Source organism: Diadema antillarum, unplaced genomic scaffold (assembly GCF_040938485.1).
Source record: "Diadema antillarum isolate AM-2024a unplaced genomic scaffold, OU_Dant_1.0 seq00001652_RagTag, whole genome shotgun sequence".
NCBI classification, from domain to species: Eukaryota; Metazoa; Echinodermata; class Echinoidea; order Diadematoida; family Diadematidae; genus Diadema; species Diadema antillarum.
The window spans coordinates 1-14374 of NW_027272353.1; the positions used below are offsets into that span (position 1 = coordinate 1).

General features: G+C 36.6%; 1 protein-coding gene across 1 annotated transcript in view; it reads left to right on the forward strand.

The window, feature by feature from the left end:
• Position 1: 1 nt before the first annotated feature.
• LOC139711377 (GTP-binding protein Rit1-like) overlaps positions 2–14374 on the forward strand; it is a 33271-nt gene continuing 18898 nt past the window's right edge. Inside the window, 3 exon segments of the mRNA XM_071623265.1 lie at positions 2–83; positions 11448–11504; positions 14247–14320. Coding sequence (XP_071479366.1) covers positions 2–83; positions 11448–11504; positions 14247–14320 — 213 coding nt within the window.

Consider the following 14374-nt stretch of genomic DNA (forward strand, 5'->3'; position numbering starts at 1 on the left):
AATGGAGGAGACGAACACAACGAAAGCATCAATGAAGGTCTACAAGATAGTTCTCCTGGGGCAGGGTGGAGTTGGCAAGAGTGGTAAGCATGGATATACAAATTCTCATCCATTTTCTAAAACACAGATGTATGCAAGTAATACTTACCTGTTGGATCTTTTTAATTCATTTTTTTTTCTTGCATCCAATCCAGGATCAGTGGATGTAAATTTATTATTACATGGTGAAGGATGCAAATTATTTAGAATATCTAAATTCTAACAACCGATGAATACAAGATGCTTACTCCAATGTCAGCCATGTAATTTTTAGGCCCACAAAAATGCTATTTTTTATTGAAATATTTTGCATCATGGAGTTTCTACATATTTTAAAAAATGTTTAGTAATCAAGTATGCATGGGTCTGATCGATTCACTTGTGACCACCATCTTCAAATGTTCTTGGCATTGAACACAAATTTATGTGATGCTGACAGTGATAGAGTTAATGCTACCATACAATATTGTACAGATGTTGTCTTTTTTGAGGTGTAATCTATTACTTGACATTCCCACAGGCATTTCCCCCAAATCTTATTGTTCAATGTTAGGGGAAAATATTGTCTTGAGGGGGGGGGGGGGGGAATATCACAGACCAGTGTAGATTCATATTTAAAGGGGTATTTCAGACTTCTTCTTTTTTTGCATCATGTAGGACATAAATCGATGTGGCCCTTGGGCAGATAAACTAAAACTCGAAATATATTGCACTGAACACTCAAAGTGAGGATGACATTAGGACTCTTTAGAATAGAGGCTCATATAATTCCACTCAAGGTCATTCCATTTAATACAATTCCATTGTAGAAGTTTACGTGCTTGTTTTCTTCTTTTGTTCAGCTTCATTCAGGCACCCAATTTACGGAATATATATGCAATACCTACAATGTACATTCTTACACTGTATATGAAGCTGCTTTGTCATCAGCCTTGTTCCTTGTGATTGGTGATGAATTTTGAAAACAGTCTTATTCCTCATCCCAATCACTGTAAATTCTAAGCTCTGTACCCAGTATAACCAATACTGGTAGCCTAGATGTTTGGATGAAACAGTCTAAATATTATGCGGCAGTCATTGTACGTACACAGTGTACAGGCTGTAAGTTTACACCTAAATCAGTTTGTTTGACTTCATAAAACACGCCCAAATCTTGGCTGGCAATTAGGCATGTAGCAGTGACAGGCACTCACACAAGGATTCCAAGCATTGGAATGTGTACATTCCATAAATTTGACTTTATCAGTATAAAACTGACACATTGGGAAGGAGTTGATGGATTTATTTACACAAATTGTAAAGTGTCATAATTCACATGTCAAAGTACTTTTATGGGCATGTCTTCATGCCCTGGCCAGAGCGTATGCTTCTACACTTTAATATCTCTCTAGATTTTATATGAGCTGGGATTGGAAAGGGCTTCAAAAGGAGTTCCAGATATTGATAGATTCAAATCAAGTCTTCCAGTAGATTGGATGTTCTTGTTATTTGTGTACTGTAGTTGGGTGTTGTGTGCCTTTGAGGCTTGTGTTATTTTTCTCACCTGGTGACAATGACAACATGAGAAGAATTTCTGCAGTGTGTTTCCTGCCCATTTCAATAGTCTTCAAATGAATGCTGAAATTGGGTATATTATTTGTGGTTGTAAAACATTCTTTAAAAGAATTCTTCTTTATTCTTTATATCAGGCAAAGGCTCTTAAATGTTTTTCATTATGCCATGCTCAGTTGATTTCTGTCCGAGGTATGTTTGTGCAGAGAGCACAAAGGGTTTTACACCCAGCTACATTGTTGTACGTACATGTTGTTTTGTTCATTTCCTCCACAGAAGGTTCATGACCGGCAGGTCATCATCCATTTTCTTTCTGGTCTGTGTGTATACAGTGTAGTGTTCAAGCACTCTGTTCTTTTTCTATATTCTGGTTTCAATTCTATTTTTTTTTTCTTTTAAAAAACAAGTGATGACATAATCTGTCCAAAGCAAAGAATTCAGAGACAGAATTCGCAACCTGAAGACCAACACCTGAAAGGTGTTTGTACATTTAGTGTCTTTTTCTTCATTCATGAATTGAGTATTAAATGTTTTATAGTCTACAAGATTGCACATGAGTACAATGTACACACGTGTAGTAATTCCTTGTTTAGTATATAGAAAGGGGGTATGGAATGCATCTAGTCATTGGCTACTTTAATATTGTAGTGTAGCAAGTGAAACACCATCCTTTATGGGTGAGACACCTGAGCATGTCATTGATTAATTTGGATTCTGTTTGGATTCCTTTTTACAGTGTCCTTATATGACAAGATGTTCACAAAAGCCATGAGGATTTAAAGCAGACACAAGGAAACTGAAGATACAATGTACACTGTCTGTAATAAACTACAACATAATACATGTCCCTGTATTTCGAAGGTCTAACAAAACACGTTCTAAGCTGATCCTCGGCACATTCTGCTGCACATACTGTACAAATGAATCACCACCTTCAAATGACAACTCAGTGAAAACTTAGGGTCTACCAAAGAGCTACAAAGTGTACACAGCATCAACACTAATTCATGTTCGTTCACATGAGACCTAGTAGGCCTACATTGTACTTGAACTGACAATCTGCTTGGATGAAGAAGGCTGTCTCCTTTTGTGCAACATTGCAAATTGTACAACAGGTAGTTTAAAATTGTGAGAATTATGCAAGCAGTATACATTATGCATTGTACATAATGTTACTGTACGTACATTGTACATCATGAGCGATGCATGCATGCTGGGGATCGCAAACAGTTCACTGCCACCATAAATTCAAGGTCAGTCCTTGTGGGCTGTCAGTGGGTGAACAATGCTCCGTGTATTGTATGTGTCAGAACAAAAAGCTTGTGGCTGCACCCTCAGAACAATTGCCTTGCTCATCAACCCCTGAAACCGACACACCTGGGGAATGTTGTGAGTCACTGCTAACCGAGCATCAGTCATGAAATGGTCTCCAGCCACAAGGCAGGATGAGCCCATTATACCGGTACATCTTTCTCTCCCTATGTTTCAATGTGTGTATGAAAGGTTAAAACCGCTCGGTATGCCCACTCGAAAACATCATGATACAAATCTAGGATACTCTACAAATGTACTACAGTTGTCATTTTGTGTGCCTCATTGTTTCAAGATTAATTTCGTAACACAACATAGTGAAAAAGTGGACAGTTAATTCTACTCTGATGAGGGGTTTTCTAAAATTGCAATGATTTGTTCTGACAATAAACCTGTTTTCAACCCTGTGTGGAACTGGAAGTGCTGAGAGAGCTCATGGAGTGTTGCGCATGCTTTTATCCAATACAAAATGCAGTACAGAATCCAGAATGGATGTTCATGCTACATAATAAAATAATTTAAACAAGATTTCGATGAAAGGCCAGGCCCATCAGCTTCAATTCACAATAGCGTTAATCCTGGATGGTGTGCAGTACTATTAAAAAAAATGGAATTCCTTCAAGAATCCATTAAAAACCGTACATTGTAGCATCATGTCAACACTGCAGAGGAGCAGATGCACCTCATGTTTTACCACATAAAATGTATGCAGTGTACTGCATTTTGGTCAACCTGGTTTATGTGTAGAGAACAAGAGGGCAAGTCCAAGATAAGGTCCCCTCAGAAGGCAAAATTTCATCTTTGCTCAATATTGACATGTTTGGTATCATTTTAAAGCTTATGAGTTGAAGTTTTGGTTTCCGTGAAGGAAAAAATGATATTATGTAAATTTATGCAAATTTCAAGGGCTTCATTTGCATAAATGTGAAACACAGCGTTACGTATGGGACATTTATAAAAATTCATATTAATTTGAAGGAAAGCAAATAATAATTGATTAATATGTGGACATAAGAAGTTCATCACATAGTTTAACTTGGTATGAAAATTTAGGGATTATGCAAATGATTATGCAAATTAGCTCGTGTCCTATCATGAGATGTCCCATACGTAACAAAATGAGGTCATTTTTTTAGGTTTTTTCTGAAATTGCTAAGGTTATTTTAATGCCCTTTTGGAAAGTTCTAATTTATTGTTTAGAGAAATTAAATACCAGAGAAAAAAGAAAAAAAAAGTAAAAGAAATACTTTTTATTAGGCATTGAAATAATGTTACGTTTGGGACAAATGCGTTACGTATGGGACATCCTCATACATATTGCATGTGAATGCATGTAGCTAGCTGGGAAGGTCCCTCAGTACACAAATGGTCAATCATCCTGAAGAAAGCATCCCAACATTGTAGCTACTTTTTGAGTTATAGACACTTGAAACAATACATGAACTTGACCGAACAATTTTCAGAAAGGGGAGGGGAAAATGGCAAAATTATTACACAATGAAAAATCAGCATTAAAGGGATGGTATAGTTTTTTGTAGAAATTGGGATTCAGTTTTCAACATTTAAAGAGATGATTGGAAACCAATTATACGAATTACTTAAGAGCATAAAATCCTAAGACTAGAGGAATTCAAAGTTTATGTGATGGAGATCCAATTTGAAATGGTTGTGATAGTATATATATAGAAGAAAAAAAAGTAAAATGATTTTTTTTTTATTGCAAGTGATACACAAATTGTCCTTATTCAGTTTTCAGTAGTAGCCACAACAAAATTCATGGGTATACATACTGAGTTGTGACTCGAATCAATGACCTGACTGCTAGACAGACATCATATATCTACTCGATCACTGGGGTTCCATGCAGCAGGTATTGCTTATTTATTAAACTTAATATTTCTTGTGTCAAGTTGTTTTTTATTGAAACTAAATGGCAAACTGCCCATCATCAATGCAAGTAAACACTTTAAACTATTCAATTTTTCAGTAGTAACTATCCTGATAAAAATAGGGCATACTTGTACATACTCAGGTTGGTCATAGAAAATATAGAATATGATTGAATGTGATTATGATGGTAAATATCTGGGGAATATTGTTCCCTTGTCAATCTGGATCAGTATTTGAGTAATTTCAACTGATTCCACCTCAATAATTATGCAAAAATTTGTTTAAATGGGTATTTTGCAAAATTATTTTGCAAAATACCCATAAACATGGTTCTCCACACACTAAACGAATGGGGAACAAAGGGCATGCATACCCAGGTTGGTCATAAAAATATAAAAATATGATTGAATATGATTATGATGGTGAATATTTGGGGAATATTGTTTCCTTGACAATCTGGATCAGTATTTGAGTAGTTTCAACTGATTTTACTTCAATAATTATGCTAAATACCCATAAACATGGTTTTCACACACTAAATGAATGGGGGACAAACTGTCCCATACGTAACTGTCCCATACGTAACACGTCATGTCTGTCTTTAATTAGAACCTGTAATTAGAGCTTTTTGCCTAATGACATGAAACTTACCTGTGATAATCTTGAGTGTTGTGACTTTCATCACAGTGAGTTACAAGTTGTAGAATGAAATACTTTCAGAGAGTTTTGAGGTTGAAAAAAATGTTCAAAAAAACAAAATTTTTCTGGTCCCATACGTAACGGCACATATTTTCTCTTCTAGAATATAATTGTCAAGGTCATTTTTCTCAATTTTTTACATGATTATACTTCTTCTAGATATCAATCACCATGATGAAGTTCAATATGATCAAAGGCCATTAACACTATTTTTCAGGTCATAAAAGTCTCTGAATGTCCCATACGTAACATGCGCGTTATCTTGGACTTGCCCAACAGAGGTGCATTAAAAATATTTTTGCTAGTTCTTTGTGCAGGTGGTACAGCAGCACAACACCTTTCATGACAAGGTTTTTGCAGCCAAAAAAAAAGAAAAAAAATGTTTTGGAAAGAGAAGAGCTGATGGGAAATTCAAATTATGTTGCTCTTTCATCATATCTTTCCATTTTGCCTTCACCTCTCAAAAGCTCGCAATTGCCCGAGCACCATCCCGTACAAAGTGCAACATTTTGTATTGCTGGGAACGATGGTGTTGCGGCAAATCCTTTAAGAGCAGATTTGATGAAAACTTGTAGCAAAGTGCAAGCTGCTTCTAGCCCAATCCAACAAAACCATGTCTGACCACATCAGTGCAGGCACTCCGTCTTTGTCCCATTGTCAGATTTCAGACTTGATTAGCAGGGAGGATAGCAACTGACCTCAGCCTCCTGCTTTAGCCTATTGTTTGTTGACAAGTGGTGCCCATCGCATTTTGTCACTGACCTGGTAAACGCCCTAGATTCTGAAGGGGGGGGGGGGGGGGGGGGTGGGGGAGGATCCATAGTTACTGCCTGACATGAGGGACACTACCCCTCTTACCTAGTATATTTTGCCCTCCTGTTGTTTCATGTACGTTTGTAGTCTTGTTAGTCCCTCTTGCTTTTTGACTATCTTGACTCTTTATGATTGGTGTACATACATGCCTTACATACATTTAGAATTAGAATTAAAGTGCAGGGAATGTCACTATTCATATGTCATGGTTGTACTTGATTGGATGTTTTCTTTTTCTCCACAAAATATTACATCCTACATGTATGTCAAATTGACGAAATCTTAACTCATTTAAAAAACAAACAAACCCAAAACACTGTTGCATATTATTGCTACTCTTCCAGCATAAAAAATCACTCATACGATTGATCCACTTTCACAGTAGTACAATGGGACTCTCAGCTTTAACTGCATTCTGTCAGATTAGAATTGATCTAAAGAGAGAGATGGAGAGAGTAAACAGTTTCACCAGATTATACAGTGAACTTGCTTGTGGTGTGGATGCACTCTGCAATGCACTTTCATGCAAAAAGCATACATGTACTGAGGAGAAGCAAAGCGTAACTGTAACAAACAACAGCATCATCAGAGATCGGCAGCTACTAAAAAAAGAAAGGAAAAATAATTCATGGGTTTTCATTATCTGATAGACTCAAAAACAAACCCCGATAAAGCAATTAGCCTCCAGGCAATGTAATAAAATACAAGTGTATACCATTCAAAACTACCTGCCTGCAAAGCTAAAGTATTCTCCCTATTGATCGCATAAAATGTTTAGCATTTTGTCGCTAGCGATCTGATCCATACTTTGTATGCTGGCTGTACGCTGCAACATACAAATGAATGAGATGATCTGAATACGCACTCACATGCACTTATACGCCTACTGTCATGTCAAGCGGGGTCACACTTTCGGTGTCGACTTGTGCGCTTCCGTTAATGCGGAGTTGCTGTGTAGCAGGCATGGCCAGGATGTGCAATAATGTTACTAGTCACATCTAATTTTCCCCTTTTTATCAATGATCATGACTAAAACATGGCACTTCCCAGAAATGCATTTTCAAAGCTTCATGGTAGGTATTTTACTTTTCTCCAACATGTAACAATTGCTGAGAAAACCTACAAAACTATGGTAGTTTGGAGAGTATAGAGGAGTGTTCCATGTTTTCCATTGATGATCAATAAAAGCTTGTGCCGTGCACTGGCACAATTATGGAAATTGAATAGCGTTGTCACTGTTTTGCGTTTTTACAGACATAGAGTATACGTGATAGGGATAATTGACTTGCATAAAGACAGAATGGGAACTCTTTGTCGCCGTCGAAGCTGTCATTTTATTGGTGTATGGTGATGCCCGCTTGTTTGATGACATGAAGTATAACTACACTGTAGATTTGACAACTACTCAATCATCTGCACACTCTTCATTTCATGAACACGACACATCACTGTATTCATATTCTTCAGACTGCTCTATTGCAGCATACAGTACAATTACAGTGTATACCATGCACTTCGTACAAAGTGTATACTGTAGATTCTGTTTGGGGTTCCCACTGTTCAACAGAATAGTATGGCAAATAATGAGAAAGGTTTAAAGCTGGATTATTGGATAAAACAAACTTGTAGACAAACAGCTAGGTTTCATAATGTTTTCTCACATGTTGTACTGTGTGTGGTTCTTCAGGATACAATAACAGTGTACATGATGTAGAGTTGTTGCCACAAGTCATATTTCTTGTTTAGAAATTGATGCTTACTGATCTTCACTGGCACTTTAACAACTCCATGTGTATAATACACTGGCGTACAGGTAGCGACTTTACAAAATACTTGTACATACTGTATGTGTACAACTAAAAGTGCCATGAGCATCTTTTGATGGACTGTTGCGCTATAAAAGTATACATTATTTATTATTATTAACTGTAGATGGTACAATACGTATTTCCCTATTTTTAGATTGTTGATATACTGTACAGGCATACAGTGATACAGCATTTGATTTTTAATTTTAGGATTACATATTGTACAAATGTGCAGTGCTGTTTTGAATACGTTCCTACAACTGTAAGACGTCAGGAGTGTTAGCTTACTGTTAATGAATCAGAGTAATGTGTTGTTTTTACAAGGAAACCAGAACCCAAAGAGAAATGTGGATTGAGTGAAAGCAGCAACCAACACATTGAAGTTGGAGGAAAATCGGACAGTAGATGCAAAAGTTATGAATTTTTAAAGTTTTGGTGTTGGAACCGCTGAATGAGGAGACTACTAGAGGTTATGATGTCATTTGTGGACAACAATATAAAGAAAATATAAAGGGAATTCCACAAAAATTCACTTTTCTAGCATAATGAAAGAGCATCATGACTATTGACCGCTTTCAGAAAGCAGGGGGAATAATTGCTACCCTTGAAACAATATGTCAGTATCAAGTTGATTGAGTGTGTAATTTTCATAAAAAATGAATTTTTGTGGAATTTCCTTTCCTACATCGTGCTCGAGGTATACTTTTTTCAGTTTACTTTTCAATGGTGTCAACTTTAAAGCCATTTTTTACCATTTGCAGATGAAACAGAAATCCAGCATTAGTGCCCCAAAATAAATCTAAAATGTGAGTTACAATGTAGGAATAGAAACAACCAATGTCAAAATGCTAATCAGCATAATCAGTGTTTACATGTATTAACTAACTGCTACGTCAAAATGTTAACAATAGTTATAATACAGTTGTTTATAGAATAAAACTGTCTACAGTTATGGTTTATTGAGAAAAATGTACTTGATATCTGTATATTGTAGGCTTCTTTTGGAAATTTTTGTATGGAAGGAAGTTTTTGTGATAGAATGAGCTACACATGTCTAGATGCATTAAATATAAATAACTCAAACATTTTTTTAAATCACTGCTCCCAATATAAACTGTACCTTTAAAGGAGACAAGGCACAAACTACGTACACTGTATAGGACCTACATTATGTATTAAGTAATCATTGCAAGAATAGAGAAAGATGGACCGTTAATACGCTATGAAATATTTTTGTTCAAATATAAAACTCCTGAAATGAGTGAAGAGGCAATTCAAAATAGGTTAAGTGCTGCAACTTTTATTGAAATACTGTATTTTTTGCTGTTATCGTAATTCCCCCTGTTTGACACTTTGTGCTGGTATGTTGTATAATGTGCAATTGTAGATTGCATAAGTTCTGACATGTCAACAGCCTCATCGCAGAATGAAAATAGAATCTATTTTCAAGATTATGGGAATTTTGAATGAAAGCAAAGCATTACCAAGGGATGGAATACCCCAGGGGAAATCAAATCAGATGTTTTATAATGAAAGCTTTTTCTCATGTTACAATGTACATTGTACTTTGTACAATTCACCGTGCGAGTATTGAGAGGAACATTTTCTCATGAGTGGAAGTGAATGTACACTTTTGGAAGTGAATTTGAAGGTGCACTTGTGTCTCCATATTCTCATTATCAACAACTGTACACACAATGTATGTCATGCAGTTGTATGTGTACCATCACACCAGTGCAGAGGGAATATCAACTCTTTGCACTACAGTATTGAAAGTGCAATTACATCATCATACTCGTGTACAAAATCTGCGCTGAATTTTTATTGGGTACTTTGTAATATGTTTAAGTCATCGATGTCGTACATGTAGGTTTGGCCAACTTTTTGATTTGGTTTTGTGTTGTGTTGTTTTACATGCTATTAACCTGTTGAGGATGAGTCCCGAGTATACTCAGCTCAGGCAAGCGTCTATGAGAAATGCGTGTTGAAGCAAAATCAAACCGTCCTCAACGGGTTAAATATTACCTCTACCAGGATTTTGATTTGAAGTAGATTTCATTGGCATGATTTCCAAGATTCCTGGGCTGAATTTTTATTGGGCGCTTTATGTTTAAAAGTCATCGATGTCATAGGTTTGGCTATAAACTTTTTAATTTGGTTTTGTGTTGTGTTGTGTTGTTTTACATGGCACTATTAAGTATTACCTCTACCAGGATTTTGATTTGAAGTATTGTAGATTTCATTGGCATGATTTCCAAGATTCCATTCCATGGCCAGTCAGAGCTGGCTTGGAGCAAGCTTGGACATTGACTGCTGTGGCAGCACACAGTAATAAAGTGTGTTGAGCTCCAATGTTGCATTCTGGGTTTCAAACATGTTTGAAGTCAATCCCAGATGTTCCTGTGAATTCATCTTTCTCGGTGTTTGTCCAAACGTTCCCTTGGCCCAGTTTTATCTTTTCTCCGAAATTGTGCTAAGTTCATGGTGATAGCAAATAATTAAGAACGTCATTGTCTAGGGCTACTCAAACACTGATCTTGCAAAACTTGTCTATTTTCATGTCCCTACTATGTACAAGTACATTGTACATGTATGTACTTTGATTCTTCAGGTTTTAATGGTCCTTGTTAAATTGAAAAAAACATACGTTACATGCCTGAATTGATGTTTAAATACACTGCTTGTACGTACAAGTTGTAGGATACAATGGTAGGGCTGTAGAATGTGTTCGCATCAAGGGTGCTATGAGGGGTAGGTGTCCTACATGTTTCGTGGTATGTGAGCACCACAAATCCATCATATCCTATTCAGTATGTACAGTAACATCTGGTTCATCAGTTTCTATGTATTGTGTGTTATATAATACAGATTGTACACAGGGTACAAGAAATGTTGCTTTCATTGTCCCAAACTCTTGGTTGAAAAATTGTGCAAGTACTAGTGTACAATCTGTAAAAAGCTCAACGTGTACATTGTACATGTACCACTACATTTTGTAGTATATGAAATGAGTTCATTTGCCATCAACATATCAAACATTGCATGAACTAGACTGTACATCACAAATTGTATACATTTATGTAGGAAATATCAAAGATATATTTTGCATGTTTACGAAATAAAAGCTTGACGTTCGACAGCAATGCAGTGTACATGGTGAGAAGAAATATATGAGATGTGTGCTTCTTATGTTTCTAATAGATTAAGAGTTGAGTTATTTTCACAGAAAAAAAAAATGTGAGAGTGTGTAATCAGAAACGTGACAAAGATCAGCACCATCTGTGGATTCAACTATTATTATTGATTTGGTTTGATCTGTTTCATTTGTTCTTGCAGCTTTGACTCTTCAGTTTGTGACACACAGCTTTCTGGAATACCATGATCCAACGATAGGTGAGTCTGTCCTTTATGCCCATACTTCATGCCCTTTGACAACGTTCATGTCGATGATGATGATGATGATTTTGATAAAGGTTCATAAATGCCGTGAATCTATTCCTAAAAAGAATTCATATAATTATACAGGAATTGAAATAATAAATGAGTCATTATCAAATTATGAAGTATTGATCATTGTGGTTTATACGTGCCAAAAACATGCAGAAGAGCGAAACTATGTCATCGTGTGCTGCTGATAGTTTTTGTGCTCAGATTTTCACAATATCAAAGTTGGACAATGCAATGCAGAAAACCAGGGCTTTTGACCTTGCTGTGAATTCAGAATATTTTCAGGTACATACCTGTCCTTGCCTGCTCTGACACGTACATGATGACACTGACAACTGACAAGCAGAGATTATCTCTAGCTTGTCAGCTTCTAATTCTTGACTTACCTTGGCGAGATATCGATGTTTAGTGGGCAAGTTGTTGTTGTCTGTAGACAGTCCTACTAATAATTTCACCGACTTGCCCAACATCTCACGATAGCAGCAACGCCAGTGGCTGTTCTGACAGCGCGGCGTGATTCCTGCCTTGTCCTCCCCAGGCCTGCGTCTGCTTCCTCCCCAGACCCCCATCAGGAAGTGTGACACCGATTCAGAACCCATTTTGACTTTTCAGATATGATCATGCCCCTCTAAAATAAATTGAAATGATATAAAAAGGTCTGGAGGAATCTGATTGTGGCAAGTCATTAAGTCTCCTCAAATTAAAATCAATGAGCAGGTGCTTTTTTTTTTTTTCATAATTTGGTTCTCATCTGAAAAAAAAAATCTGATAAGATAATTGCATGTGAAATAATGAGGGCTGTAATTGGCCACTTCTGTACTCCAGTATACGCTTTAAAAAAAGAGGGGGAAAACAACAACTACAATAATGTAGAAACATGAAGACCCTGGAATACTCCATAAATGCGGTCGAATTTAGGATGAACTTAATTATGTGCTAGTCCATGCACTTCACCTCTTGAGCTTATAAAAACTAGCGATAGAATCTCCTGTGATATGTTAATAGAAAAAGATAGAATAATCAGGATTTGTGCTCTAGCTCATGTGCCAATATAAATGTCTAGGTTGTCTTCCTAACTGTTGGAGCCACTTGTACGAAATGTCATTTAGAGCGCTGTTTCAGGAGGTTGTGATTCTACTTTTGTGATGCATGATTTATCTACTGTAGTTTTAATATCTGCATTCTGTGGATTTTACCTTGCAGAAAAACAAAACAGAACAAAGCAAAAAAAAAAAAAGATTTCAAGCAAATCCATGCCTTTCAGAGAGTAGATTTACTCAATGCTGCTTTTTGCAGGCTTTTGATATAATTTGCTTCTAATTATGTGCCAAAGTGTGTATTTGTTTGTGATCCAATGTTTGCTGCATGTTTGCCCGTGTGACGCTGTTTGCATTGACCACTGGAATGCAGATTTGTATCATTAGACTTTGTACCATAACAGTGTGTATACAATGTACATTGTACATGTCATATGTTTGTAACCCTGTTTCCCTGGCACCGTATTGTGATCAAGGACACTGGATAGAAAAGCAAAACCAATGTACCTGGTATTGTATTGGATTGGTGACAATTTTACATGCACCTGAATTTCTGCATCTGTGTATAATGTGTGTGTAATGTGTGTTTGTGCGTGTAGTGGAGCTACTGATGGTGTAAGGTGTCCTAGGATACGTACAATACCGGGTACATTGTAATTGTACAGCTGTATTTGCTCATAATGGATTGATTATTGATTGAAGTAAAAATGAAATATTATTTCCCAAATTTTTGTTGAACATCATGAAGTACAAACAGTGGCTGGAAAACCTACAACTAGACTCAATAAATGATGGCACATAAATGAAAGTGCGATGTGAAGCCTTTTCTGATTTCCATAAGCATATTACAGTAGCAATTTTGAAACAAAATTGGTTCTCAGACTGTCTTAAAAAACATGGATGGCAACTAGATGTTGATAAATTCGAAGAAATCAGTTTAGTGCATTGTGGCTGCATCCATGTTTTATTGTTCATAGCTAGAAACTTCTTTTGCGTATGGATGTAGAGTGTTGTTTCTTCTATTAAAAAGCATTATCTACCATGCAATGTAACACAAAATATTTTTTTAAATCACCAGTTGGAATGGATCCACCTAATGATCAAGAATGAATGACAAAATTTGGCATCTCATGTCTTACTCATTGGTCATATTCTGCACATTAATGTGAAATCATTTTCAATGACAACACACAACCCTGAACAGGGTGCCACATACAGTAGGCCTAACTTTTTTTTTTACCGCTTGCATGGTCAGGCAAGCAGATTTTCACATTGTTGCAGAACACTTTCTTGTACATTAAGTTTACTTGCCCGAAAAGAAATTCCCAAAATATGAGAAAATGATATAGAAAATCACTTGTAAGTCACAAATTGGAGTTGCTTAAATGAAATTGAAGTTCATTGCATCACCAAACAGGTTTTATATTTGGGCTTCTGTATAGTTGACTCTGTGAGTTGTACTTGTAGAGGGGAAAAGTGAAATTCAAAACTTTTTGCTTGCCCAATTTGGGCAAGCATTTTTTCTTCACTGTTCCAAACCACTTGCCAAACTTTGATTTTTCACTTGCCCTGGGCAAGGAGTCATGCAGCACCTTGCCGTATTAACATTGTACATCATTGACACATGCTGATTGTCTCTTTCTGTCTGCAGAGGATGCATATCTCCAACAAGCCGTCATAGATGGAGAGGTCGGCCAGCTGGACATCTTGGACACAGCAGGCCAGGTAAACTCAACTTTTCAGTCTACAACCCCTTTCAGATGATAGACAAATCTCTCT